This window comes from Bubalus kerabau, chromosome 1, assembly GCF_029407905.1.
Source record: "Bubalus kerabau isolate K-KA32 ecotype Philippines breed swamp buffalo chromosome 1, PCC_UOA_SB_1v2, whole genome shotgun sequence".
In the NCBI taxonomy this organism is placed as follows: domain Eukaryota; kingdom Metazoa; phylum Chordata; class Mammalia; order Artiodactyla; family Bovidae; genus Bubalus; species Bubalus kerabau.
Window position 1 is genome coordinate 65,380,150 of NC_073624.1, and position 26,504 is coordinate 65,406,653.

A 26,504-nucleotide genomic window follows, 5' to 3' on the forward strand; every position below is an offset into this window, starting at 1 on the left:
CGAGAGGCTAAGATGGTACCGACTGGCTTGGGGGTGTGTGTAAATTATTTAGAAGAAAAGGCCAGGCCCAGGCTCTCCTTGGCCATGTGGCTTTTCCAGGGGCAGAGGGTGGCCCCTCCCTACTCGGGGGCCCAGCCGAGACTGACCTTTGACCCCCACCCCAGAGACCAGTGAACCATTAACTCCTCTGATGTGAGTCTTCCCACTCCGGCACCTCCCTTGGCCCCACCCCCAGGCAGGTGGGCTAGGGGCGGGGGCTTGGCCATCCTGGCTTTCTATCTGACGTGGCCTTCAACTTACCTGGGCAGCTAGAGACTGAGCCTGGCTCCCCTCCGTAAGTCAGGAACCTCTCAGTGCCCACAGCCAGGCCTCATGGGGACCTGAGGTGACGGCTCTCACACTGCCAGTGGGGGTGAGGTCCTGGGGATTGAGTGAGTATAAGAGAGGTGGGGTGAGGTTGAGGGTTGGGCTCTGGGGGACATGGGAGGGACAGGGGCTGGGCGGCTCTGGATCAGGTGAAGGGATTGTTCTGAGTCAGGAAAAGTGCTTGCTCTAGAAACTGGTAAACAAGAGGCTGCTCAGGAGGCAAAGTGGAGGAAGGGTGAGCAAGTGGGGCTGCTGCTGTATGGGCTTGGGGGGTGGTATGAGGAGTGCAGGCTCATGGCAGGAGCCCCAGCCCCTTCCTCCTTGTTCTTCCAGGGCACAGTCCTCAGGATGTTCCACCAGGGGGAATAGAAGCCAGAACCAGAGCCTCTAAGCCTGTCCCCCCAGTGATGGGGCCCCCAATGAGTCATCTGCTGGCTGGCCTGTGTGTGTGGGTGGCCTTGGGCCAGGTGGAGGGCTCAGCCCCCTACCTGGGCCCTGCTGAGCAGGAACAGAACCATTACCTCGCCCAGCTGTTTGGTCTGTATGGGGAGAATGGGACGCTGACCGCAGGGGGCCTAGCCAGGCTCCTCCACAGCCTGGGACTAGGCCGAGTTCAGGCCCTTCGCCTGGGACACCATGGGCCTCCTGCTGGTCGGGGTGCACCCCCAGCGGGAGACAATTCCACACACAGGTACTAACCCATCTCCCCCAACCTGAAGTGTCACACCCCAGCTCTTCCCTACTGAGAAAAGTCTCCTCTGGCTGCCTAGCTCTGCCTTCCTAACATCAGATTCCTGGAATTACACATTTTTCAGACCCTGATTTGTTGTATCCTTTCAAGGCCCCTTTGTAAGAGAACACAGGGAGCCTCACTTGCCATCCCATCCACTCTAGGCCACAGGATCCCGAGCTGAGTGTGGATGTCTGGACAGGGCTGCCTCTGGACCCCTCGGGGTGGGGTGACCTGGCGGAGACAGAGGCCCCAGGACCACCCCACGGGCCAGGCCCCTCGGGCCTGGGCCTCTTTCACAGGCTTCTGCTGCTGGACCATTCACTGGCTGACCATCTGAATGAGGATGTGAGTCTGATGATCTCTCGAGGGGATAGGAGCCATGGGATTTAGATGTCTGAAATGTTTGAAGACTCAGTAATTTAAAATGGCTACTTAAAAAAAAATCCAGGTGTGATCTTAGGGTACATTATTCCAGTAGAGAAATATGTTCCCCTGTGCTCACAGTAGGTAAACCCATGGCCCGAGCTCTAAGACTGGGTTTAGGGGCCACACTTGGCAAAGCAGAGAATCCAGAGAAGCAGCCCAGGGTGGGATCTGGGGCTGGTTACCTGGAGAGGAGGCCTGCAGCGGGTAGATGGCTATCATTATCTAGAAAGTCAGTGAACATGTTCCATGTACACCGGAGGGCAGCCAAACCCAGCCCTGAAACAGACCTGGTGAGGCTGAGTGCCCCATTACGGGAAGCACTCGATCCAAGGCTGGTGGATTAAGTGTCAGGGCTGTTGAGAGGAGGTTTGCATGGCATTTTAGGGTTCTTCTCCCTTCTAAGATTCTGGAAGGGAGGGCTCTAGTTATCTGACCATCATCACCAAATTAATGAGACACCAGAGCTCCGGAGGGAGGGAGATGGTGGCATTGCTCACTAGCACCCAATTTGCACTGAATTGAATTATTAGCTTTGGTTTGAATATTTACTGATAATTAAATGCTGATTATAACTGTCCTGAGTCCCTGATGCACCTGGCAATGTGAGTGAAGGGGACCCTGGAAGAGACCCAGGAGTTCATGCAATGCAAGGGCCGACATTCAAGATCTGAGTCACAGGTCTCAGCAATTCCCTGGTGCCTAACCTCCAACTCTACCTCCCTAGTGTCTGAATGGCTCCCAGCTGCTGGTCAATTTTGGCTTGAGCCCTGCTGCTCCTCTCACTCCTCGTCAGTTTGCTCTGCTGTGTCCAGCCCTGCTTTATCAGATTGACAGCCGTGTCTGCATCCGGGCCCCAGCTCCGACCCCCTCAGGGGATCTACTATCTGGTCAGTGGGTGAGAGCGGGAGTTGGGGGTGCGGCACATGAATGCTGGGGGAAGTGGGTCTCAAGCCAAGGAAGGGGGTTCATTTCACCGGGGTCCTGCCTCCCCTTGCAGCATTTCTCTGCCCCATCCCACCTTTAAGGTGTCCCTCCAGCTCCGCCTGACTCCAGCCCCTGATTTGTGCAGCCCTGATTCATAGCACCCTGGCAGTCCTGCTGCTCAGCCTGCCTGCGCCCCTCTCCCTGCTGCTGCTGCGGCTCCTGGGACCTCGTCTGCTGCGGCCCCTGCTGGGCTTCCTGGGGGCCGTGGCTGTGGGCACTCTTTGTGGGGATGCGCTGCTGCACCTGCTGCCGCACGTACGTGAAGCCCCTTCCCTGCCCCCTGCCCGTGTCCACAGTCACAGGACATCCTCTCTCCACCCCAGCCTCAGCCCACATTTGCCTTCTGGTAGGGAGTGTGGGTGAAGGCTTGCCAGCCCTCTCTGCCACCTCAGGAGAGGGGTGTTGTCGGGCGCGGGGGGCTTTTGGAGTTTGCCCTTGACCACCTCTCCATCAGGCACAAGGAGGGCAGTACGCTGGAGCTGGCGGGCAGCCAGAGGAGGACCTGGGCCCAGGACTTTCGGTGCTTGGAGGTCTCTTCCTGCTCTTCATCCTGGAGAATGTGCTAGGGCTCTTGCGGCGTCGAGGGCGCAAGCCAGTGAGTGACACCCTGATGTCCTCTTCCTGCCGAGCCCAGAGTCCTAGCCGAGAACTGGCCACTGGAGCCAGGAGGTGAGGGGCCGAGCGCTCCTGGCTCTGACGTCTGCCTGACTGTGCGGGGCCTGATGGCCAGCAGGGAGCGGGTTTGGGCTCCTCGGCACAGACCCAGGACTTCCGGCCAAACGGGCTCCTCTCCTGAGTTTGGGGCAACGAGAAACAGAGGGGTGCCAACCTGGGAAGAGAGCAGAGGCCAGGGAACATCCCCAAGTACCAGAGGCGGAACCACTGTCATTTTCGCAGCCGGCAGCCCGGGCTCTCCCTGCCCCCTGGCTCTGCTGCTTCCTCCATCAGGAAGGATGCCCTCCCGTTTCAGAGATGCTGCGGGCAGAAAAGAAAGGACCTCAGAACTCCAAACCTGGACCTGGAGGATGGCGGTGGGGTGGCCCTTCAGCCACTGCAGGCAGCTCCAGGTGACCAGAGAACATGAGGAGCGGGCCCTGGCTCCCAGCTCACTTGCAGCCGCCAACATGGCTCTTGTCCTTCTTCCTGCAGAGCCAGGGGCTCAGAGCCCAAGGGAGCAGGACAGCCAGCCCCCAGCAGTCCCAGCCCCTCCTGGGCACCAAGGCCACAGTCACGGGTACAAGGGTGGTGGTGGCACCAACATCACATGGATGGTCCTCCTGGGAGACGGTCTGCACAACCTCACTGATGGGCTGGCCATAGGTGTGTGGGAAAGGGGATGGAGGGTGGGAGGTCAGGGAGAGGGTGGGCCTCTAGTTACTGGGTGGGGCTGGGAGAGGGCTACCAGGAAGGGCGGGGGGGCGTGGAGCTCTGGGCCCCTGTGCTACTGCCTCTGGGAAGACCCCTCTTCCAGACTGCCCACCTCCCATCTTGCCCACCCAGGGGCTGCCTTCTCTGATGGCTTCTCCAGTGGCCTCAGCACCACTGTAGCAGTTTTCTGCCACGAGCTGCCCCACGAACTGGGTAGGAATGGCCGGAGTGGAGTGAGGTTGACTCTAGAAAGCGGTGGAACGTGGAGGCTGGGGGGTGACATGGGTGAGGGGTGTCCCGGGCTTAACTCCCTGCTGCCCTGTCCCCTCTCTGCACAGGTGACTTCGCCATGCTGCTCCAGGCTGGGCTGCCCTTCCGGCAGCTGCTCCTGCTGAGCCTGGTGTCTGGAGTCCTGGGGCTGGGGGGCGCAGCCCTGGGGGTGGGGCTCAGCCTGGGCCCTGTCCCCCTCACTCCCTGGGTGTTTGGGGTCACTGCTGGGGTCTTCCTCTATGTGGCCCTCGTGGACATGGTGAGGGGTGGGGGGTGCAGAGAAACCAAGGGAAGCGGGCAGGTGTGGAGAGGGGAGTCTCAGCCCCTCTGCCTCCACTGGGAGCCACCAGAAGGGTGGCAGGGTCGGGGTTGGGGGGAACCACTGGCTCACCAGCATCTGAGATACGGAAGCGTGGAAGAGCTGGCACAGGGTTGGCAGGGGTGGGGAGGGGGGGGGAAGCAGGGGGCTTTTCTGACCCCCTGATGTTCTTTCCTTTCAGCTCCCAGCCCTGCTTCGTCCTCCTGAGCCTCTCCCCCCACTCCACGTGCTGCTGCAGGGGTTGGGGCTGCTGCTGGGGGGTGCCCTCATGCTCACCATAGCCCTGCTGGAGGAGCAGTTGTGGCCCCTTGTCTCTGATGACTGAGGGGGGCTGGTGGAAAGGCATCCAGGCTGCCCTGCCTTCCCCCCGGCCAGAGGAATGGAGGCGGGACACAGGGCCAGTAGGATCAATAGGATTTTAATAAACAGAACCCATCCCCAAGCCATGACTACGACAGTTGTACTTGCACCAAAACAGCATAGAAAACGGGGATGTGGCAGGAGGAGGGCTCAAAGCAGGCAGGGGGAGGGAGGGCCTGGAGGGTGCAGGACGCCTGGGTCTGGTCTGCGGGGGAGAGCTTTGTGCTTCAGCCCAGAGAGGAAGGGGCGGGTTGGGTCAGAACGATGCACCAAGGTCCCCACTTCTCCCTGCTGCCCTCAGCACCCTGGGGATGCAGGCATCCGGGCAGGGCTGCCCTTTATTGCTGCCCACCAGCATTTAACACCCCGCCCCCCACCCCCGACCCCAATGCTAGCACCACAGGTGAATCCAGGACAGGGAGAAGGGCAGGCGGGGAACATTGCTTAGAGAAAGATTCAACTAGAATCCAGTGAATTGTGCTCAGTTCTCTTTACTTCCTACAACCGAGTACATGGGTCACAGGGCGGCGGGCGCAACAGGACATGGGGCGTGCCCCTCGGTGCCCCCAACACACCCCTGCACACAGGATGGTGGTGTCTGCAGCATCACAGGTCATGCAGGGCACGGGGAAGGGGAGGTTCACACACACAGAGACGCCCACAGCGGGTACCAGACGGAGAACACCCCTGAATATACACAGCTATACACAGGGAACCCCCAGGTCCCCAACCCAACCCTCTCCCCTGTCTTGCCGTCCCCCAGGCAGGAGGAACTGTATTGCTTTGAGAGAGCCACCCTGGGGGCTGCTCTGCCAGGCACCCTCCCCCCCACCCACCCCCATTTTGGCACATCTGCAAGACACGCGGCAGCGAGAGTAGGCACCCTCCCTCCCAGGCTTATGTGGCCGGGAGTTGAGGAAGGGGGCAGGAGATTTCATCTGCCATCTTTCCCCTAGCCCTTCCCAAACCCCTAGCAAACCCACTCCAGCCAGAACCCACCCCACCCCCCAAAACACACACACACAAAGCTGAGCTACCCAGGAATACAGAGGAACAAGGAGATTGTCTGGGACAGGAGCAGAGGCGGGGTGGGGGAGAAAGGACTGGAAGCAGAGACCCCGCCCTGGTGTGGGGTAAGACTGGCACACAGCTACTTTAGTGCAATTGGAGAGGGTGCCCAGAGTGAGGGATGGAGGTGGGAGGGGCGAAGCCAGGCTCCCCAGGGAAAGGGCCTGGTGGGAGTGAGCGAGGGCCCAGGGCAGACCCTCTCAACCCCGCCACCCTCGGCCCTCCCAAACGCAGTGACAGTGTCCCCCTCACACCCAAGTGGGCAACAGCAGCCTCAGTCAGTACCTTCAAGTAATTCATAGAGCAGACCCTCCCCACCCCAGCTTCCTCCCATCTCTGGGATTTGGTCGCTTCTCTAGGGGTTGGGTCGGGAGGAGGGGGTCCCCAAGTCAGACCCTTCCCTCTCTACCTCCCTCTTCCCAGACCACTGGGCTTGGTCCTCAAAGATCCCTCCCCTCAGCTCTTGCCCGATCTGGGTCAAGGCTGAGGGCTGGAGCCACAATTAGATGGGAAGGGGCTGCTTTACTCCTTATCCCTCCTTCAAAGGTAGGGTTCAAACTAGGTGGGTTGGGGCCCCGTACTGGTTTGCCCCGAGAGGAAGGGTTCTGGGCTAGGGTCTGTAAGGCTATTTTCCTTTGCGGCAGGAAGGGGAGGTGGGGGATGAACACTGGGTGTGGGGAGAGGGTGAGAAATGGCAGAGAGGGAAGGAGGAAGGGGCCACCCTCCGGAGCACAGTCCCCGGAGCCACTCAGACCAAGTCACACTCACATACATAAGATCCCGAGCGTGCCTGCTCCCAGTGCCTCCAGTCTGGCCCCAACGCCCCCTCCCAAGACCCCCAAGGGAGGTTTGAGGGGGCACACAGCTGCAGAACCATTCACTCTGGCCCCACACCTCCTGCCCCACCCTGCCTCTTCTCCCCTCCTAGGTCCGGGGAGTAAGAAGGTGCTCGGGTGGGCAGACAGCGGTGGAAACAGTATTGAGTTTTCCTTTGGTTACATATTGAAGGCAAAGGTGAGCTGGACTTACAGTCAAAACGGATAGGGGTGAGGAAGGAAGAGGGGCCATGGCTGGGGTTGGAGAGGGAGGCAGGCCCTCCTCAGCCCCTCCACCCCAAGGAACACATGTCGAAGTGGGGTGGCAGTCCCTCCGTCTCATCTCTCCCACCCCCCACAGCACCAAACGAAAGGAGAAGCCCCCTCCCCCAGGGGCTGCTCCCCACCCCAACCTGGGCTGTACATTCAGTGGTTTTCAGCAGTCCTATGGCTCAGGGGGCCACGGGGCGGGGGAGGTGGCCCATCAGTCTCGGCTGGACAGTGGCAGTGACCCGGGTCTGTTGGTCCATCCAGGGACCCACAGTTTGTGCCATTTGTTTTTCTGAAGGATAGTACACAACCCTACCAAGCCACCGCCCAATCAGAAACATCTCCCCAAAAATCAGAAACTAAAAACTGGCTCTTTCCATCTCGCCCTCTGATTCACACATCTGTTTCCCTGTCTCCTACGTAGCCCTCGCTCTGTCCCCTTTGCTGGGACCTGGGGCGGCTCCCAGGGTCCTCACTTAAAATAGGCCTTTTCTCAAAAGTGCTTATTACTTGAAGCAAGTGCTTTAGAGCTGCGGTGGGGAGAGGGGGACAGGGAGAGGGAGGGCGAAGGGAAGGAGACGATTCCTCCCCGCCCTACCTCCTTAAGATTGGGGGGGGCATTCTGCCTGGTTGATTTCTCCGCACCCGTTTAAGTCAAAGAGGTTTAAAACAAAAATCAAAAACTTAACATTAAAATAAATATGCAGTGGCCATGAGAATGGTCAAAATGCTTCAAAAGACACTAGGGGCTGGGGAGCCCGGGGTGGGGTGTGGGATTTCCTTTGGCATAAGGGAGGAGGCTGCCCGGCCTCCCGGCCTCCTCACAGCCACACGAGGAGAACAGAGGATGCTCCATGGCCTGCCCCAGCACTGCTGATGCTGTGCCAAAGGCACGGCAGGGACCGGGCAGTCACCAGAAATCTCATCTAGCAAAACCACGGGGCTCCTGACAAACACTCGCGTCTTCCTGTCGTCACCAGACACTGATGAAGGAGAACACGACTGCAATCCCAAGAGTCTTCTCCAGAGGACCCATCTCCCTGCGCCCCCTGCCCCCCCGCCACCTAATTCCCAGCACCAAAATAAGGGGGGGGGGGCGGAACAGGAAGGAGGAGAGAGAAGTGAAGTCAGGGGCAAGCTCTGCAGAACCAGCAGGACGGGAGCAGGGTGGGGGGCTGCAGCCCTTAAGAGAGGTCACGTTGATTGTCGTCTAGGGGAGGACAGGGTGCGCAGGGAGGTGGGCAAGAGGGGCATTGCAAGGCCCTTTGGCTTTGAAAATAAAGATTAAAACTAAAAGCTGCACACTCCTTCTCACCAATAATGGTCATTTGGAAGCTTTGAAATGGTTTAGGAACTGAGGGTTGGGGGAAGCAAGACACACAGAGGGGGGTGGGAGGGAAAGGGAGCCAGACAAAAAGAGTAAGGACTGGGATGAACACCCCAGGCTTCGGGAAACCAGAATGAGGTATGGTGAAGGGTGTCTGCGAGGGAGCGGGGAGTCCCTGGGATGTCCCTACTCTCCCCTCAGCCCACCCCAGGCAAGGGTGGCCAGACTTGTGGGGGACACAACTGAAAAGGGTGTAAAAGATTGTGAATAAAGCAAGCACGGGTGGGGGAAGGAGACGGAGGGGACTCCCCCACCCCACCCCGGGGGGAGGCCCTGTACTGTGTAAACGAAGCCTGTCCAGTCCTCCAGGGACAATACTGATGGCAGCCAGACTGGGCGAGGATGCACTGGGGTCGGGGGAGGGCAGGACCTCTATTCAAGTTATGTGTCTTGGCCCCTGGCTGAGGTATTGAGTGTAAGGAAGGGAACGCTGGGCTAAGGAAGCGGGTCCCACTGTCCAGGAGGCTGAGCTAGGAGATGGATGGACAGGGCGTCTGAAGGGACCAGGGCCAAATTCAATGCTACATTTAGAGAGAAAACTGCCCCCTCCTCACTCCAGCCCAGTTTGGCTTATAGGGTGCAACGTCAGGAAATCTCAGCGCAGCCCTTAGCTTGATCCCTTCTCTCCCAGCTGCTGGGAAGGCAGAAACCAAGCCCCAGTAGACGCAGACCTTCCTCCTCTCACTGGAGGAGACGCCTGGGCCCCCGAGCAGCCACGGTCCCTAGTCTGCCCTGCCCCTCCATCTTTGGCTTCAGATCAGGAGTGCCTGGGGGCAGTGGGTACTCTTGGACATCACAGAAGGCGGCAGCAGGTGGGGTGGGGTCAGGGCAGAGAGCAACTGTGGGACTGGGGGACACAGGAGGAAGAACAGTCTCTCCCTCCACACACATGCAAACACATGCCTGAAACACAGAGGACAGACTAGGGCTGTGGTTTTGAAATGGACAGGAAATTAATTTGTTTCTTCCCCTAAAGGATAAAATGCTTACTTAAAAATTCATGACAAGCCTCAAAGTCAAGGGAGGGGAGAGCCAGAGAGGGAATGGCCACAGGCTCCACCCTCCCAAAAGAAGTTAAAAGAAAGAAGCGGGGTGGGGGGTGGGTGTTAAAGTGCGTGGTTAGGAGGCCAGGCCAGGAAGGGGCGGGAGGAGGGGAGGGGCAGGCTGTGGGGGCAATGCCAGCCCTTGATTTGCATACGAGGAGCCGGGAGAGTGCAGGATTGGGGCCCAGGTACAGTAGTTGCTGCTTCAAGTGTTTTGCATTTGAACTTTAGGGGTGATGAGATACAGAAGAAGGGGAAAAGCTCCAGGCCCCAGTGCTAAATACCCTCCCCCCTCGTCCGCTAGCTGCCCCTGAAGGGGGAGGGGGACACCCCCAGAGTGCTCACACAGTACCAGAAATTAAGGCTTCTCACTGCTGCGGGGATGGAGGGGCCGGCCGAGCAGGGAGGCAGTGATGGGTATGGAAGAGGAGGCGGAGATCTGCCTGGCAGGGGCAAGGGGAAGGGAACTGGGGCGAGTCAGAAGGAAGAGTAAGGGGCAGCTGGCAGCAGAAGGGGAACTGAGAGAGCGGACAGAAGAGAGGGCGCCAGGCAGCAAGCAATCATTTTGGGACACTTGGCAGAAGGGGTTGCCCTGGGGGTACTAAGGGCCTGGGGTGCTCCCTGTTGGTCCCAGACCCCTGCCAGGCCAGGATGGTGTGGCAAAGGGGTGAGCAGCTGCTCCCCAGTGCTTTTTCCCCACTCCACCCCCCCCCAACCCAGTCGTGTTCTCCTTTAAAGTGCCCTAAATGTATAGACTTTTTCTAAATAAATAGAATAAGATATCAAGCCACCGGCAGGGGGAGGGACACTGGAGGGGGCTACTCGGAGTAGCAGCCATCTAACCCAATGGCGCCATGCCGCTCCTGGCTGTAGGGGCAGGAGGCCCCGTGGGGCAGGGCACCGCAGCCACCCACCGTCTTGGCTGCCGCGATGCCGCAGTTCTTGAGCAGGCTGAAGCTGAAAGGACTGACAGCGTCCTTGGGTGGGAAAGGCTTCATGGTGGAAAGGATCAAGGCCAGACAGTCTGCCACATCTTTGTTGGGGGCGCAGGCCAATGCTGGGGTGTGACCTGCGGGGCAAAGGGGAGAACTGAGCCCAGAGTCCTGTATTCCCGGGCCCCCTCCACCCGCCCCGGGCCCTGAGTGCTCTTCTCTGTAGAGGGGAGTTGAGGCAGGCAAGCACCCCACAGGGTCACAATCAGGGGCTATAAGGGCCCTGGGAGGCTGACAGGCAGGCTGTCCAAGTGAGGGGCAAAGAGCAGAGCCTGGGGGACAGGAGGCTGAGGTGTGCGGGAGGTCGTCCTGAGGACCCTGCAGGCTCCACCTAGTTCCGTCAGACTCCCCTCAGAGACTCTAGCGTATCGGTGTTGGGTCCCTGCTCTGAAGAGTTCCCTTGGGAAAAAAATCCAGTTTATTAACCAGCCAGGTTAAGAAGTCACCTCCTGAAGAACGTCCCTGACCCCAGACCCCACCCACCTTCTTCATCCACAGCCAGCACGGTGGCCCCACGACTCAGCAGGGCCTGCACCACAGAGGCTAGGCCATTCCGGGCAGCAATGTGTAGTGGCCTTGGAAGAAAGGAAGAAAAGGGGAGTGTGAAGTCAAGGGGGTGGCAAGCTGCCTTTCCACCCTCAGCCAGAGCAGCCACACTGCCGGGCGAATACTGTGAGTTCCAGAGAGCTAGAGACCCTGGAATGGGCAGCAGCCTCCTTTCCACCTCCCCAGCCCCCACCCCTCAGCCAAGAGCCCCCTACCCCAGGCACTCACATCTGCAGCGCGCTGTTGGTAGCATTGATAAGGCCAAGGTCTTGGGTTTCTGCCAGGATCATGAGGGCACACTTCTCATGGCCCTGAGGGAGGGGGGCAGAGAGTGAGGGCTGGAGAAGTGGAAGCCTGACCATGGGAGCTGAGGAGGGTGGCAGGGGTACACAAAGCTGTCCCACCAGGCAGACAGGACAATCCTGACTTCCCCTGAGCCCTCTCACCAGACCCAGGTCTTTCATCAGGCCCTGCCCCATACAGAGACCCCCACCAGCACCGCAGATGGTACCTTGCTACAGGCCAAGTGGAGGGCAGTGTTCTTGTTCTCATCTAGCACAGTAAGGTCTGCCTTCCCTCGATACAGCAGAAATTCTACAAGGGAAGGGAGGCAGAGAGGGGTGATGTTCCCTTCCAGAGCTGGGCCAGTCTGGCTCTGCCCGCTCTTGTCTGCACATGTTTTGCATCCCCTCTGCAGAGGGTGAAACATCCAAAGACAAGCCTCCTGCCTCCTAACCCCCACCGGCAGGGCTGACTCATCTCATGAAAACCCAGGGGGAGTACCTCCCATCCACATGGGGCCCCTACACACCCACAGCTGCAGTCTGCCCGTTCTCAGCCGCCGTCATGAGCGCGGTGCGGCCAGTGTGGTCCGTGGCGTTCACCTCGGCTTGGTGCTGCAGCAGCATCCGGAGCCCGGAGACGTTGTCCGCGAAGGCAGCGGCGTGAAGAGGGGTCCTGTGGGGAGGGGTCAGGGCAGAGTGAACCGGGAGACCCTTTCTTCTGAGCAGAGAGGAAGCCAGGGGCAGCAGAGGCGTCTCCCAAGGCTCCTGCCACTCACCGTCCTTTGGCATCTCGGCTGTTCACAATCTTGGCACCCAGAGCTCCCAGCAGCATCTCTGTGGTGCTGTCCTGGTTATTAATACTGGGGGAAGAGGAAGGGTCAGCAGGAGGGGCACGGGGAAACAGACGGTCTGTTCTATGCCCACATCACAGACCCTTGGGTGGGGCTGGGGCTGAGGAAGGGACTTACACTGCACAGTGCAAAGGAGTGAAGGGGTTTCCTTCCAGATATGAAAACGGGCTGTGTTCAAGTAACAACTCCAGACAATCTTCGTGTCCTGAGGACGAGGAGGGAAGAGTGGTGATGGAGAGAAATAACACCACGACCCCTTTCATTGGTCTGTCCCATCTCTCTCTTTTTTTTTTTTTGCTCCCATCTCTTGACACCCCATTCTACTTCCAGATCTGGAGCAACCCACGAGTCCTTGTCTGCCCTCCCCCACACCCCTCCACCCCCATCTCAGCTGTCCCCACAAAGGCCCCAGAGCCACACCAGTGTAGGAGGCCCAGTGCATGGGCGAGTATCCGCTGTAATCCACCCCGGTATCCAGGGGGTCTGTGGACAGGGCGGCCTGCAGCAGGGTCCGCAGCACTGCGGTGTGGCCACAGGCTGAGGCCAGGTGAATGGGTGTGCGGCCCTTGAAGTCTCGGCATAGCACAAATGCGTCGTGGTCCAGCAGGGCAGCCAGGCAGTCCTCACAGCCAGTCACTGCCTGCAGGTGACGTGGGGGTGTCAGTCCTGAGGCTGGCCCAGGAGTAAGAATCGCTTCCCGGGCTCCAATCCTTGTCTTTGCAACAATGATTCTAAGTATTGTTTAGTCGCTAAGTCATGTCCCACTCTCTGTGACCCTGTGGACTGCAGCATGCCAGGCTTCCCTGTCCTTCAGTATCTCACTATCTTCAAACTCAGGTCCATTGGGTTAGTGACACCACCCAATCATCTCATCCTCTGTTGCCCCCTTCTCCTCCTGCCCTCAATCTTTCCCAGCATCAGGGTCTTTTCTAATAATTCTAAGTATTAAGGATTGGCATCTCCTTCCCTGATTCTATGCCATCAGACAAGCAGGATAGTGAGAGTTAACGTTGGCCCTCTGCAGCGGGAGACTAAGGAGTCAAACAACCCCATGGGATAAGGAGGAGACAGCTTTAGGGCAGGTGATGGTGGAGAAGGACTGGGCAAGTGGCATCATTATCAAACAGGAGAGGGCCAGCTGGGGACCCTGGGCAGAGTCTGGGCGGTGAGCAGGTGACTACACAGGATCACAGAGCAAGGTAATCAGGAAGATGAACTGCCTAAGGCCCACTAAGACTCCAGCCCACCTACTAGACAATCTGATATCCTACTGTGCGCTCCTGTGTCCGAGCCCTTCTGTGAGCAACCCCACCCTGAAGCCCACTCACCCCGCGGTGGAGGGCGGTGCGGCCCCGGAGGTCAGCAGCGTCAGCCGTGGATCCTTTCTCTAGCAGCAGATGTACGCAGTCCACGTGGCCATTCATGATGGCCAGCATCAGTGGGGTTCTACCGAGGGGGCGGGGAAAGGGTGAGGGCCTGGCAGGGCTGGGAACCCTGCACCCCACCCCCAGCCCACACTCACTGTCCATAGGCATCCATGACATCCGTGATGTCAGCGCGTTCCCCACTGTCGATCAGCAAGTGCAGGGAATCAGTGTGGCCAGAGGCAGCTAGGTGAAGAGGGGGCCTTCAGTGTCAGGCATGGTCGGGGAAGAAGACCAGGTGGAGGGTGGAGGTCATGGGAGGACACGGGGTAGGGAGAAGTCTTGGGGAAGAGTCAGGACTTGAGGTTTGTATCCTCCTTGCCCTACCCTATCTCAACCCCAGTCCCTTCAGGGTTCTGGAGGGAGCTGGGGACCAGTCCCAGAGGAGGCCTGGGGTGGCAAGGGGAGGAAGCAGCCCAAAGGGCACCCTTACCAGCAGCATGCAGGGGTGTCCACTTGCGTTTGCGCTCCTTGATGAGGGCAGAGGCGCCATGGGCCGTTAGCACCTCCACACACTCAGTAGAGCCTCGCTCAGTGGCCAGGAAGAGCGCGGTCCGGCCCTTGTGGTCCCTCACGTCCAGGTTCACCAGCGTCTCAGCCAGTGTCTTCAGGGCTTCACAGTGACCGTTGTAGGCCTGGAGGGGTGTGGGAAATCCATGGATAAAGCTCCAGACATGGCCCCACTCTGCTCTTGGGGCCCACGGGGAGACTCTGGGCAGCAGGCCTCCCCGTGAGCTCCTTGGGCCCCTCTCAGACCACTGCCTGCTTGCCACATCCCCACGAGAAGGCAGAAGCAAGGACGGATTCACACGTGCTGGTACCTGTGAGCCGGCCTGGGGCGGGTGGGGACAGGGAAGGCAAGAGGAAAAGACCTGGGACTCACAGCTAAGTGCAAAGGGCTGACTGGAATGGTGCTCTCTACATCCTCCAGGCAGTTAAAGGACATTTCTAAGAGCTGCAATGGACAGAACAGGAGGTGCTGAGGTTCTGGTATTCCCAAGACATCACCCTTGACTCCACCCACAGCAATCCCCGAAGTCCCTGGATCTAGAGACCACACTGGATTCAACCACCCCTTGGCCTGAGAATCCAGACACAGAAGCAGACTGCGTGCTGGGCCCTGCCCTGCTCCCATTCCCCACACCAGGTCCCACACGTACCAGTTCGAGGTTCTGTCTATTGCCATAGGCGGCTGCATAGTGCACAGCTGTGTAGCCCTGCCTGTCCCGCAGGGAGGGGTCTGCACCGTTATCCAGTAAGAATTCCAAACAGCTGGGGGACAGGAGCAGATGGTGAGGAAGGGACAGGCCTAGCCAGGGAAGGTACAGTTTGGGAAGAGCAGAGGATAGGGCAAAGGAGCCCCTCCAGGCTGAGCTGGTCCACGCTCACCCCTCACTCTTAGGAGGCTAACTCCAGCCCGTTTGACCCAGACCCACCACCTCCAGGTCTGCCCTGAACCACTCTAGCTCCTCGACCCTTTGAATGTGCTCCTAGAGACCCTGGAGCACAACCACAGTTACCAACCTGCTGATTGACACACTCTTCCCCACCTCCAGGCACACTGACCCTGCCCTCTCTTCCTAGCCCATCGGGAAAAGGCCTGCTCGTCTCACACTCACTCCCAGCACCCTCTTCTGTGGGAGGCCCTCCCCAGCCTTCCCGACAGGTGCCTCCTCCCTGGCACCACTCTCACAGATCAGTAGCAACTCTACTAGTAGTAACAGTAATATTGCATTTAACATTTACAACGCGTCAAACACCGTTTTGTGTAGTAAATGTGTAGTAAATCACTTAATCCTCACAATGATCCTTTGAGGTAGATACTGTTCTTATCCCTACTGTGTCTGAGGAAACTGAGGCCCAGAGAGATTAAGTTACTTGCCAGAAGTCACAGTTACAAATTAGGCCTCCCAGATTTTAAATATCTTTTTGTTGTTGTTGTTAGATAAATAAACCCTTTAAAGGAGTCATAAAGAAAAATTACAAGGATAATAGAGTTCCCATATATTCGTCATCCAATTTCCTCTATTATTAACATCTTACACTAGAAGGTATAATCTTGGGGTATTACCCCAAGAATAAGAATCTCAGGGTAATTCATCTTTTATCCTTACCACCTAGAACAGTACTTGGTGTACCTATTAAGTAAATACTCATTTAATGCTTGAGGAATAAATGAATTTGTGTTTAGCTTTTCTGATCCTCTCAAGAAGACCATCCATTTCTTGAAGGAAGTATCTCTCCCACTTCTGCCTGTACCCACGGTGCTTGGTCCAGGATTAAACTCAGGGTGCAAGGCAGCAGCAGACAGTGGTGGAGAATAACAGGACGGGAATCTGCACTGCTGGGGAGGTGCAGCCCAGGGGTCTTCTCTGCTACTCACAAGAAGGCCTCCTTCCTGCGGGACTCCTTCAGGGGCTCATCCTCTTCAGCATCATGGCTGGAAGGTGAGTGGGGCTCTGCCCTGGTGGAGGAGAGTGAGGAAGTCTGGTAGGGTGCTCAGGGAGGAGAGTGGGGCTGAGAAGAACCAAGAGGGCGCCTCACCTCCTGTAGGTGTCGGAGGCGGCAGCATAGTGGAGGGGAGAGCAGCCTTTACAGTCAGCCTCGTTGACGCCGGCCCCGGCAGTCACCAGCGTGACGGCGCACTGGTAGCTGCCGTTGGCGGCTGCATAGTGCAGTGGGGTCCTGGGGAGAAGCGGAGGAGGGTGGAGAAAAGAATCAAGGGCAGGTCCAAATGCAACCAGAGGTACAGCCATAAGCTGCTTTGTAATATTCTCCTCCCTTAGTCTCCAACTCCCCACCCTGCCTCCATCACTTCCTCCATCACTTGTCTCTGACTGGGCGCCCTCTCTGTATATATACACTCCTGCACATTAACACACCTTCCAAATTTGTCTCTCCTCCTCAAGTCAGCTCCACTGCTCAACAGCAAGTTAAGACATTCAACATTCCTGAAAGGAAGGAGGGTACGGGTTAATGAGAGAAAGCGCTTCAAGGAGAAGCCACGGGCTTCTCCCCAGGGAGAGGCTGAGGGGGGACAGAACTGGACAGCCCTTTCTGCTGCCACTGTTCTCACTGCGAGAGGTGGGGAGCTCTGGGCAGGAGAGAAGGAAGGGTCCAGACTGCTGCCCAGACTCCTTCGCTAGGCCTGGGGGAGAGAGAGGGGGATGAGAACTCACCCTCCGGAAGCAGCAGCATGAAGACAGGTACGGCCAAGGTTGTCAGGTGTGTTGATGTCGAACCCAGCTGAAAGCACGTGCTCGTTGCTGAGTGAGGATACGATGCTGTACAGCTGACCTGAGGGGCCAGAAGCCGCAGGTCCCACCTGAGGGCATGGGCCGGGGCAGGACATGGCCCCTGCTCTCCTGCCCTCCTTCCCACTCCCAAACCAGTCAGCTCATACCTGAGGAAAGAAGCTTACGACAACAGTCAGAGAATCCAAAGAGAACAGCTAAGTGCAGGGGAAACATGTCGTGGATGCCGCGCCTGCAAGAAGGAGAGGGACTCAGTCCTCAGGGGGGACCAGCTGCAGCCCCACCACCAGCCTGGGGTCTGAGGCAGCCTAGAAGTGGGGCCGGGGGTCTCTGCACTCACCGGGCGGTATCCGCGCCATTGGTCATGAGGGTGCTGATGAGCAGCTCGTGTCCGTAGCGAGCGGCCACGTGCAGTGGCGTGTTCCCAAATTTGTCGGCGCAATCAATCTCGCTGCCTGAAAGAGGGCAGCGCATGCACACACTGAACTAACCCTTAGGCTTCAGGCCACTCCCACTAATTAGTGAGCCACCGTCTGAGCGGGGCTGGGCAGGCGGAGCAGGGCCATTTCCACAAGCGCCTTGCTCCAGAGCGCCAGGTGCCTGTCCTGACTGAAGATGGGGTGGGAGGTAGAAGGAAGAAGAGGGGTCTCTAGAGATGAGTTCTCTGAGGAGTGAAGAGAAGAGGTCACAAAGCCTCCCAAGTCCATACCGTTCTGGATGAGGATCTGGGAGCGGGTGAAACGGCCGTGAATGGCAGCCATGTGCAGAGGACTCTTCCCTTCTTTGCTCTGTGGAAACACAGCATTTTTTCCCCTAGTGCAAAGCATGGAGCGTGCCCTAGTCCCCTTTCCAAAGGACACATCTTTGAAGATAGGGCGACCATAGGGACATCTTCTCAACCCACTTTCTCCTGGGAAGGTCTGGTCAATTCAGGACACAAGCAGATGACTCCCCAGAGAATTATCCAGAGGGGCAGATACGGTCAGCACCCCGAGCCAGGGTCCTCTCCCCCTAGTCCCAGACTCTTCCCTTCAGGCACCTGGTAGTTGACATCCGCCCCGTTATTGACCAGCAGCTCCAAGCACAGCGCGCCATTGGTGGAGACTGCAGCCACGTGCAGCGGCGTGAAGCCCTTGTCGTTCGGCTGGTTGACATTGGCTCCTGCATTCACCAACTCGATAGCCACAGCATCCTGGCCCAGGTAGCAGGCGATGTGCAAAGCTGTGTTTCCAAAAGCGTTGGGCTCATCAATCTGGATTTCCAGGGGTGAGGGTCAGGGGATAAGGGAGGTATCAGTTTAAACAAAGTGGAAGCTGGCAGAGATAGCCTAAAGAGTCCCAGAAATCCAACAATGGCCTCAGACTCCTAAGGTTCCCAACCCAGAGACTGAAGGCACTTCTGCTTAAGACAAGCATTATTCAGATCCTCTCACCACATCCCCCCAACTCCCCAAACCATACCAGGAACCCCAGCACCCTCCCATCTCCTGAAGAGATTCTGAACTCCAGCTCCCTGGCCTCACCCTGAACCCCCGCCATGCTCTGCACCCTGACCTCAGCCCCCATCCGGAGCAGGTACTTCACCACTTCAATCTGGCCACTGGCAGCAGCTGTATGGAGCAGCCCATAGCCCTTGCGGTCCTTGCAGCCGAGGTCTGCGCCCCGTGCCACCAGCAGTTTCAGGACCTCCAAATGCCCTGAGAAGGGAGTGCATGCTCTCAAGGACATGGAGGGTGAGCACCTCCAAAGGCTGCAACCCTACATCCCTGCCCGAGGAACCCCAAATCCTGCTCATCCCGATTCTCCTCTCACCTAGAAAAGCTGCCCAGTGCAGAGGCTGCCGCTCCTTTTTGTCACAAACGTTCAAGCTGGCTCCCTTATTAAGGAGCAGGTTCACCGTCTATAGCAGGACAGCAAAGACACCTATTCAGAGCCAGCTTCCTGTCTTCAGTGTACCTAAGAGCACCTGAAAAGGCTGAGGCAGCCCAGTGTTTCTGTTCTTGGGCAGAACAGAGAACTAGGGGTAATGGAGAAAGCAGGCACTAAGGAGAACCCAGATAGATGTGGAAATACTGAGGTAAACTCAAGAGAGTCTCTTCAGGTGATCTGGTGGTTTTTGAACTCTTTCGAAGTCTTCTAAATGTGCTGAAGGACATGGACTCTCCCTTCAGAAAAAGGCACGCAGGCAAACATTTTTCATGCAGCTTCAGAGGTTTTACCACCCTCTTGAGGTCCAAGTCAAGAATTCCCCTCTAACCCAACCCTTCATTTGATGCTTGAGCCCAAGTATTTATATAATCATCTGGGCTGCTGTTCCCCAGGCCTAATAGCCTGGAAGCAGGGGAAGGGGAGCGGGAAGGGAAGGAAAAAGGTAGAAAGCTGGGCATGGCCTGGAGTGGTCCTCACCTCCAGATGCCCACTATGCACTGCATGGTGCAGGGCACTGCGCCCGCTCCTGTCGGCCACGTTGAGGCTACTCAGTAAGGGTGCCAGAGCCTCAGCACACTTGGTGGCCCGGTTGGCAGCAGCCACGTGCAATGGTGTCTGCCACAGCTTGTCCCGGGCATTCACATCTGCTGAATGTGCCAGCAGCAGTCCCAGCACCTTCTGTGGAGGGGTGGAGGATAAAAGAGAAGACGGGGGGGTGGGGGTGGGGGGGAGCAGGAGGTAAACCAACAGGAGATGGAGGGGAGAACCGGTCAGCACAGAACACATGTCCTCCTCTCCCCACTACCCCAGCACAGAGTTACTCGCATTTTTCCAACACAGTGAGCTTTTCAATACCCACTTTCCATCTTCTGGATTTTCTTTGAGCTTAAAATCTTCCCTAACTTGCTGAGGAAAACACAGAACTCTTCCTCAAGTCACCTGGTATCGTTTTCCAACCCATACCCTGAAAATCTTCACCCACATATACAGCCACTACCGAGCAGATCCCCACACAGAGGCTCCTGACCTCCCACCACTTTTAGGAAAGATAAATGCTCCCACTACATTAATGCCCTGAATACCCGCTTCTATCCTTCCATAGACATCAAAATCATCTCCATTACCTAGGTAAGCAGATACTGGCTCCTCTAGGAGAGGAGCTAAAATACCCCTCCTGTTCACCACCCACCCCATTCCCATTCCCTAGTGGCTGGAGCCAGGGGAAGTGACTGCCAAGCCAAGAGGAAGGTCATCTTTTCCCACTCTTCAGGGTTGAAGGGCCCAACTGATGAGGTATGTTTGATCCTTGCGGTGTCAACTTCCAGGCTACCTAAGGGCCAGGGATGTCACAAACCACTCCCTCCCAACCCCCATCCCTCAAGCACAAGGAAAGAAATCTTAGTGCCCAGAGCGGGGTCAGACTCCAAGGTGGCCCCCCTGGGAGGGATGAGTCACTAAGGCCTGGCAGCAGGGCCCCCTGCAGTCTGCCAGCCCAGTGTTAAGCTCTCCCCTGACGTCACATCAGCTGGCAACACTCAGCCCCCACCCCCCCTTACCAGCCAGTTCCAGGGGTAGGAGGGAGGGGCCAAGGTCTGGTCTCCTCCCAACCTGGGGGTAGACCATAACCTGTGGGGCAGCGGACTAAGGCTCTCCAACCCTTGTCATCCTCCTTTAACCAACTCATCCCCTTCGGAAGGGAGAAAGGAGCGGGGAGGCCAGTACCTCATTTCGGGAGGCAGCAGCACGATGAAGAGGGGTCAGCCACAGTGTGTCCTTAGCGTTGACATTAGCACCTGTGGGACGCAATACATTCTTTTGGTGGGAGTTGGAGAGCAGGTGGGGAAGAAAAGCCAGAATCAGGCCAGGAAATCTAGATGGAGACAGAACCTCGCCTGGACCCAGCTGGACCATCCTTGGATACAACAAATAGGCTCCTCCCTCAGGTCCCTCCCTGGGCACCACACCTTCCAGCTCCCCACTTTCACCTGACATCAGTAGCAACTGGAGGATGGGGACATCGCCTACGTAGGCAGCAGCATGCAGTGGGGTTCGCCTCTCTTGGTCCTGGTAAGGCAGAGAAGAGGAGCGGCTATGGGGGTGAACTACCCAGGACCCCAAGTCTTAGTGCTCCAGGCCTTTCCCCACAACCTCTTCGCACAGGTTCTGTGGCCCCTTAAACCCCAATCCTAGGTCAAAGCCAGGACCTAGGAGGGTGGAGTCAGGGGGTCGGGGCCACCGGCAGCGAAGCAACCTCCTTCTTCCAGGAGGGGTGGGGGCGCTGCAGACACGGATGGTTCAGAAGAGAACACCGTTTCTGGGCATCCTCAGCCCTACTGGTCTGTGCTCCAAGCCTGCCCTGCTCTTCATCCCCAATGTACAGCAGTCGCCCATCCCAGGGTGGAAAGAGCTGCGGCCTCCCGCGAGCCGAACAGACACGGAGCCGCCCCACGCGTGGGGAGGGGTCCTGAACGCCAGGGCCCAGATTACCGGTTCGCCATCCTCCCTGATCTCAACTCACCAGCACATTGATGTTCTCCTTCTGCGAGAGGAGGGAACGCACTTCCTCCACATCTCGGCTAAAGATGGCCTGGACCAGGGGCGGCTGCAGGGAGAACCGGCGTTCAGGGAGCGGGCCGGAGCGGAACCGGGGAGGGGGGCGGGGGACACCGGGTTTGAGATGGGGGGGCGATGCCGGAGGGGCTTCGCTCTGGGGTCCTGGCTGCAGGGGGCTTCCACGGTGTCTCCGCCGGTCGCCAGGCCCCCAAGGACACCGGCTCGGTTGAGGGGAGCGTGGCGTGGGGCGGGGCGGGAGCCCCGGGCTCGGGCCCAGCCTAGGCCGCACATCCCCGGGCTCGCGTGGCGGCGGCGTCGGGCCCTGGAAGGAGGAAGCGAGCGAGGGCAGGAGGGCTGACCTGGTCCGTGATGCTGAGGATCCCCATGGCCCTGCCCGGGCTCCGTCCGCATCGAGCTCCCGGCGGCGGCGGCGGCGGCTCCACCGGGGACACGGGGCGGCCCAGGCGGCGGCTGCGGCGGCGGCTGCGGGGAGAGCGCAGCCCCGCCTACCGGGGGGCGGGCGAGCGGGAGCCCGCAGCGCTCCCTGGCGGCCGTCGGGGGCCCGGCCGCAGGGCGATTGCCGCGCAGGCTGCCCCAGGCCGCGTCGCCCTCCGCCCTTCCCCAGCGGTCCCAGCGGTCTGGGCACCCCCCCCCACCTCGCGCCCTGGTTCCCCAGCTCCTCAGGCCGGCCGCGCCGGGCTCTTAGCTCCAGTCTGAAGCCCACGGGGGATGCTCCATAAAATCCTAGCGGCAATTCGGGCCTCGGCCCTCCTGCGTTGCCTTCCAAACTGAGGACCAAATGGCGGGCCAGATCTCACTCAGCCTACAATGCCTCCTCTGAGCGAACGCCTCCGGTCCGCGATCACACAACTCAACATTCCCCACTGACTTGGGGAAGCAGGGCATGGAGATCTGGGGGTTATATATGACAATAGTCCCAGAGGCAGGGAAGGCGCGTATCTCCGCTGGCGGTGACAAGAGTTGGGTAGAAAGCAAAGAGCAAAAGTGCCCAAACTGCAGAGGAGCGGGGGGAAAAAAACCCTCAAGGATTCTTAGCTGCATAAAAACCCCACAGAGAGGATAAGATAGCTAGCTGGCAACTGAAGGACTCCAAGCCCAACAGAAGGGGGCTTTTCCATTGCCTACTTTATTGCTAGGTTAAGGTGGTAGGGTGGCTACATTTTAAAAGACTCGTCAGTTTCTCCCCAAAAAAGGGTCGAGGTACTTCTCCACTGGAGAGACCAGGCTAATCAGGCAAGATCTAGATGGAGGTTGACTTCCCAAAAAGTCAAAAAGAGAGAAGAAAAGTAGATATTGAAGAATTTATATACAATTTATAAAAGATGATTCAGTGTCCTGTGCAGAGCTCAGCAACTCAATATATGCAATCTGAGGAACACATTTAGAAAAAAGAAGCATAGCGCGTTGCCCACCCTGTCAAGACAGAGGCATAAAAGCCCTCCTTTGCCTTCCGACAATCTCTGACCCTCATCACTTTCATTATCTTGATCCCTTGAAAAATACACAAGTGCCAGTGGTTTTTCTTGGAGAGAAAAACTGGGGAACAGGGAATAAGGAGTGAGGGAGAAATTTACCTATCAGTATATACCTTTAATTTTTTTAAATTTTTACCATTTTGAAAACAAAATTCACAGTTTTACTGAAAACTTACCTCTTCCAGGAAGTCTTCCCTGGTTAACAGTTTCTTTTAGTTTTGACAGGTCTCTTTAACACTTCTATACTTAGTTTACACTGTCACAATCAGGTTGTTGTTTCAGGCGGGGTTTTTTTTTTTTCCACTTTTACAAATTGAGATATAGTTGATGCACAATATTATATGTTGCAGATGTACAACATAGTGATTCACATTTTTAAGGTTATACTTCATTTATAGTTGTTATAAAATACAGGCTATATTCTCTATATTGCAGTCACAATCAAGTTTAAATTGCACATCTTTATTGTTTTATTTCACCTTACATCTTTGACATACAGGAATCCAGTGTTTCAGAAGGGATTTTAAGCTCCTTCTTAGCCAGAGTCTTCCAACATTGGACTATATATTGGTTTTCTTTTCTATGAAAAAAGGATGCTCAAGGAGAGAAGTATATAGGAACAGACACTTAATGCTTGATGATGATGAAGATGAGGCTGAAGAAGTAGAAACTGAAGGTAGCTTGGAATCTGATGGATAGGGGTGTTGGGACATGTTGACTTATCTATTAGCTTTGACAGACCTTCCAGGAAGGGCTAAGCTATGGCCCAGAGGATGGGGAGGAGGGGACTACATGGCCTCCATTGCCCAGAATAGCTTTTGGTAACCTGAGGAGTTGGAGTCAGAGGTTGAACTGGGGTCACGTGCCTGGTTCTGGCTCCTGAGTGGAAGTGAACAAGGGAGTTTACGCCAGCCAGGTCCTCTGGGCAGCTGGAAGGAGGAGGAAGGGCTAGAAGAGTTATTTTTAATATTATTCAGAGCACAGAAAGAGGATTTCCCAATAGGGAAAAAAGGATATGATGTAGGTAACACAGTTACTTCCAGGGCTCAAGGAGATGCAAGGCGTGGGGATAAGGAGGCCGGAAGTGGTCCTAAAGTCCTCTTACGCAAACTGTCCTTCTGGAGTACACTGATGCTACTACTGCTGCTAAGTCGCTTCAGTAGTGTCTGACTCTGTGCGACCCCATAGATGGCAGCCCACCAGGCTCCACTGTCCCTGAGATTCTCTGGGCAAGAACACTGGAGTGGGTTGCCATTTCCTTATCCAATGAATGAAAGTGAAGTTGCTCAGTCCTGTCCGACTCTTAGCCCGCAGACTGCAGCCTACCAGGCTCCTCCATCCATGGGATTTTCCAGGCAAGAGTACTGGAGTGGGGTACCATTGCCTTCTCCCTCTGGAGTACACTACTGTATTCATATTTGGATAACTAAGCAGATGCCTGCCTGTCTTTAAGCCTTGATTTTCATTCTAACAAACGTTTGCTGAGGCTTCACCATTGAATTCAGCCCTATACTAACTGGTTTGGAGGTAGAAATTGAGAAGTAATGGTTTCAGGATTTCCCTGGTGGGCAGTGGTTGGAACTCCATGCTTTTACTACCAAGGGCGAGAACTAAGATCCCACAAGCCTTGAGGTGCTGCCAAAAAAACAGAAAAATATATGTAATAGTAGGTTGTTTTTTTTTTTTAAGTAACAGTGTCTATTTTTGTGTTTACAAGTTAGAAAAACATATACATGAACATGAAACAATTAGAGAATATAGAATTCAAGCTACTTTATGTGGCATTATGTGTTCACAATAATGTTGAGAGATGGATTCAGTCAAGAGGGTCTTCCTGGAGGAGATGTGTTTAGTCAGTACTTGAAGGAAGTTATTGATGTAGAATGACAGGGAAATGGAAGGAAACTGGTTGTTTCAAGTACAAGGGATGAACTAGGAAGAGTTTAAATGGCAATAATTACCTAATTAGTAGGGGGGACAGCAAGCAAATTGGCTTGGCAGGCCTGTTATACCTCCTTGGGGATTCTGTAGCAGTTAACTCAGTTAAGGCATAGTGTTAATGAGGTCACAGTTTAGTTATGTATCCCAGTTAATTTGTCTTTTATCTGACCAGATCCTTACCCGCCACTCTACACAGCTGTCTCACATGTGTAAGCCCTTAGTCAGAGGGGGTGGACAAGAGAGTGGGGTTGGAAAGAGTAAATAAATTTGTCCCTCAAGATCACATACCCTTTTGAGAATGGCTCCCCATGACCATCTTCAAACTGGAAGAACATATTGTGTCTTGTTGGCAGGGAGGGTTCTGAGGGGGAAAGAAGAAATGTTCAAAAAAAAAAGAAATGAGATCATTCCACAATTGGGACTTCATGTGTATATAATACAAAGTAAGGATTGAAATGCCTTCCTTGAAAAATGGCAAATGTAAGCCACAGTTCAAGGGAGGACCCCACTTCATGAAGTCCAGACAAAATGGCCCAAACTTTAAAAAAATCAATCCATATCCACCGAAATCTCCCAAATAAATGCCAGTCTCAAACAGTGGGGAAAGTTGGAAGGTTTATATCTGTTTTCAGGGCCTTGTTTCTGGACAAGCTGTCTCTCTTCCCTTCCAGTTACAGCAAGTCCCCTACATAAAAATGAGTTCCATTTTGAGAGCATGTTTGTAAGTCCAATTTGCTTGTAAATCCAACAAAGTTAGTCTAGGTACTCAACTAACACAACCAGCTATATAGTACTGTATGGAAACAGGTTTATAATACTTTTCACACAAATAAAACAAAAAACAAACAAAAAATAAAAGATTTTTAATCTTACAGTAAAATATCTTGAAAAGTAAAGTAGTACAATACAACAGCTGGCATAGCAGGGCTGGCATCATCGAGTGAACAAGCAAGAAGAGTTACTGACTGGAGGAGGCAGAGGAGGTGAGAGATGGTAGAGCTGAATGGTCATTAGCAACTGGAGATGAGGGCAAGCTGCAGTTTCACTCCTGCCTGACATTGATGGCACAAGTTCTGGTTCCTTGCTGGAGTCAATTCTATCTACCTTCAGGAAAAAATGATCCAGTGATGACAAGGTAGTAGCTCTTTTTTTTTTTTTTTTCATCATACCTGACTCAGTAGCACTGGACTGCATCCTGAACGGCTGCTGCAACCTTCGTGTACCATTCTACATTCAGGTCCTGTACCTCAAAACTAACAGTGCCTCCTCAGTAAAGAAAATCCCCTTGCTGCTTCCTGCATTGTGAATCTCTTTGGTTCTTCAGTTACTTCTTCTCCTTGTCACTCCATTCTCTCAATTATTTTCACTTTTGTTTCCATCGCAATCCCTTGGTGCTTCTTAGCAGAACCAGCTACATCACCACCACTTTCTCAGTTGGTTATGGACATCCTGGGCTTGAAATAAAGATACTCTACTGTTGTCCTCTTTGCAGTACTGTTGAGTACACAAAAGCACAACCACTTATAGAGGATGCATGTACATGACCGCGTACACCAGACATGAACTACCTGATGTTATTGGAAGTGTGCACGCACATCTGCATCTTTGAGAGTTCACAACCTGAAGGTTTGTATGTAGTGGACTCACTGCAGGTCCTAAGGGCAACACCATCATTAATCATTTCATTCTTCCACCCTCAACCCCAGGACTGTATGGTGTGTGCTCAGTCGCTCAGTCATGTGCGACTCTTTGTGACCCCATGTATTGTAGCCCACCAGGCTCCTCTGTCCATGGAATTTTCCAGGCAAGAATACTGGAGTGGGTTG

The 26,504-nt window shown here is 55.8% G+C and overlaps 2 protein-coding genes across 5 annotated transcripts; one reads left to right on the forward strand and one right to left on the reverse strand.

Moving 5' to 3' along the window:
* Positions 1 to 293: 293 nt before the first annotated feature.
* ANKRD52 (ankyrin repeat domain 52) lies at positions 294 to 21,994 on the reverse strand. Of its 4 annotated transcripts, XM_055577833.1 has the most exons (29): positions 21,601 to 21,994; positions 21,207 to 21,290; positions 20,674 to 20,752; positions 20,411 to 20,481; positions 19,166 to 19,366; positions 18,572 to 18,659; positions 18,314 to 18,456; positions 17,800 to 18,012; positions 17,470 to 17,548; positions 17,101 to 17,215; positions 16,910 to 16,992; positions 16,686 to 16,803; positions 16,389 to 16,457; positions 16,051 to 16,191; positions 15,890 to 15,970; positions 14,667 to 14,778; positions 14,390 to 14,461; positions 13,940 to 14,141; positions 13,605 to 13,692; positions 13,411 to 13,528; positions 12,503 to 12,722; positions 12,200 to 12,287; positions 12,008 to 12,091; positions 11,759 to 11,904; positions 11,459 to 11,541; positions 11,176 to 11,258; positions 10,885 to 10,976; positions 10,324 to 10,478; positions 294 to 420 (listed from the first exon to the last, which is right to left on the reverse strand). In XM_055577833.1, the coding sequence occupies exons 1-29, from the start codon at positions 21,625 to 21,627 to the stop codon at positions 340 to 342; spliced, it is 3,216 nt and encodes a 1,071-aa protein (XP_055433808.1). In that variant the 5' UTR covers positions 21,628 to 21,994; the 3' UTR covers positions 294 to 339. The 4 variants fall into 4 exon arrangements, with proteins under 4 accessions (XP_055433808.1, XP_055433803.1, XP_055433809.1 ...); XM_055577828.1 differs by lacking the exon at positions 294 to 420 and having other exon boundaries at positions 4,869 to 10,478; positions 21,601 to 21,992; XM_055577836.1 differs by lacking the exons at positions 294 to 420; positions 10,324 to 10,478 and adding an exon at positions 10,511 to 10,800 and having other exon boundaries at positions 21,601 to 21,993.
* SLC39A5 (solute carrier family 39 member 5) lies at positions 600 to 4,889 on the forward strand. The gene is made up of 10 exons (XM_055577851.1): positions 600 to 1,057; positions 1,261 to 1,444; positions 2,250 to 2,412; positions 2,595 to 2,764; positions 2,964 to 3,104; positions 3,480 to 3,576; positions 3,659 to 3,829; positions 4,010 to 4,090; positions 4,216 to 4,406; positions 4,648 to 4,889. Exons 1-10 carry the CDS (start codon positions 774 to 776, stop codon positions 4,789 to 4,791), a joined length of 1,626 nt encoding a protein of 541 aa, XP_055433826.1. The 5' UTR covers positions 600 to 773; the 3' UTR covers positions 4,792 to 4,889.
* Positions 21,995 to 26,504: the final 4,510 nt, after the last annotated feature.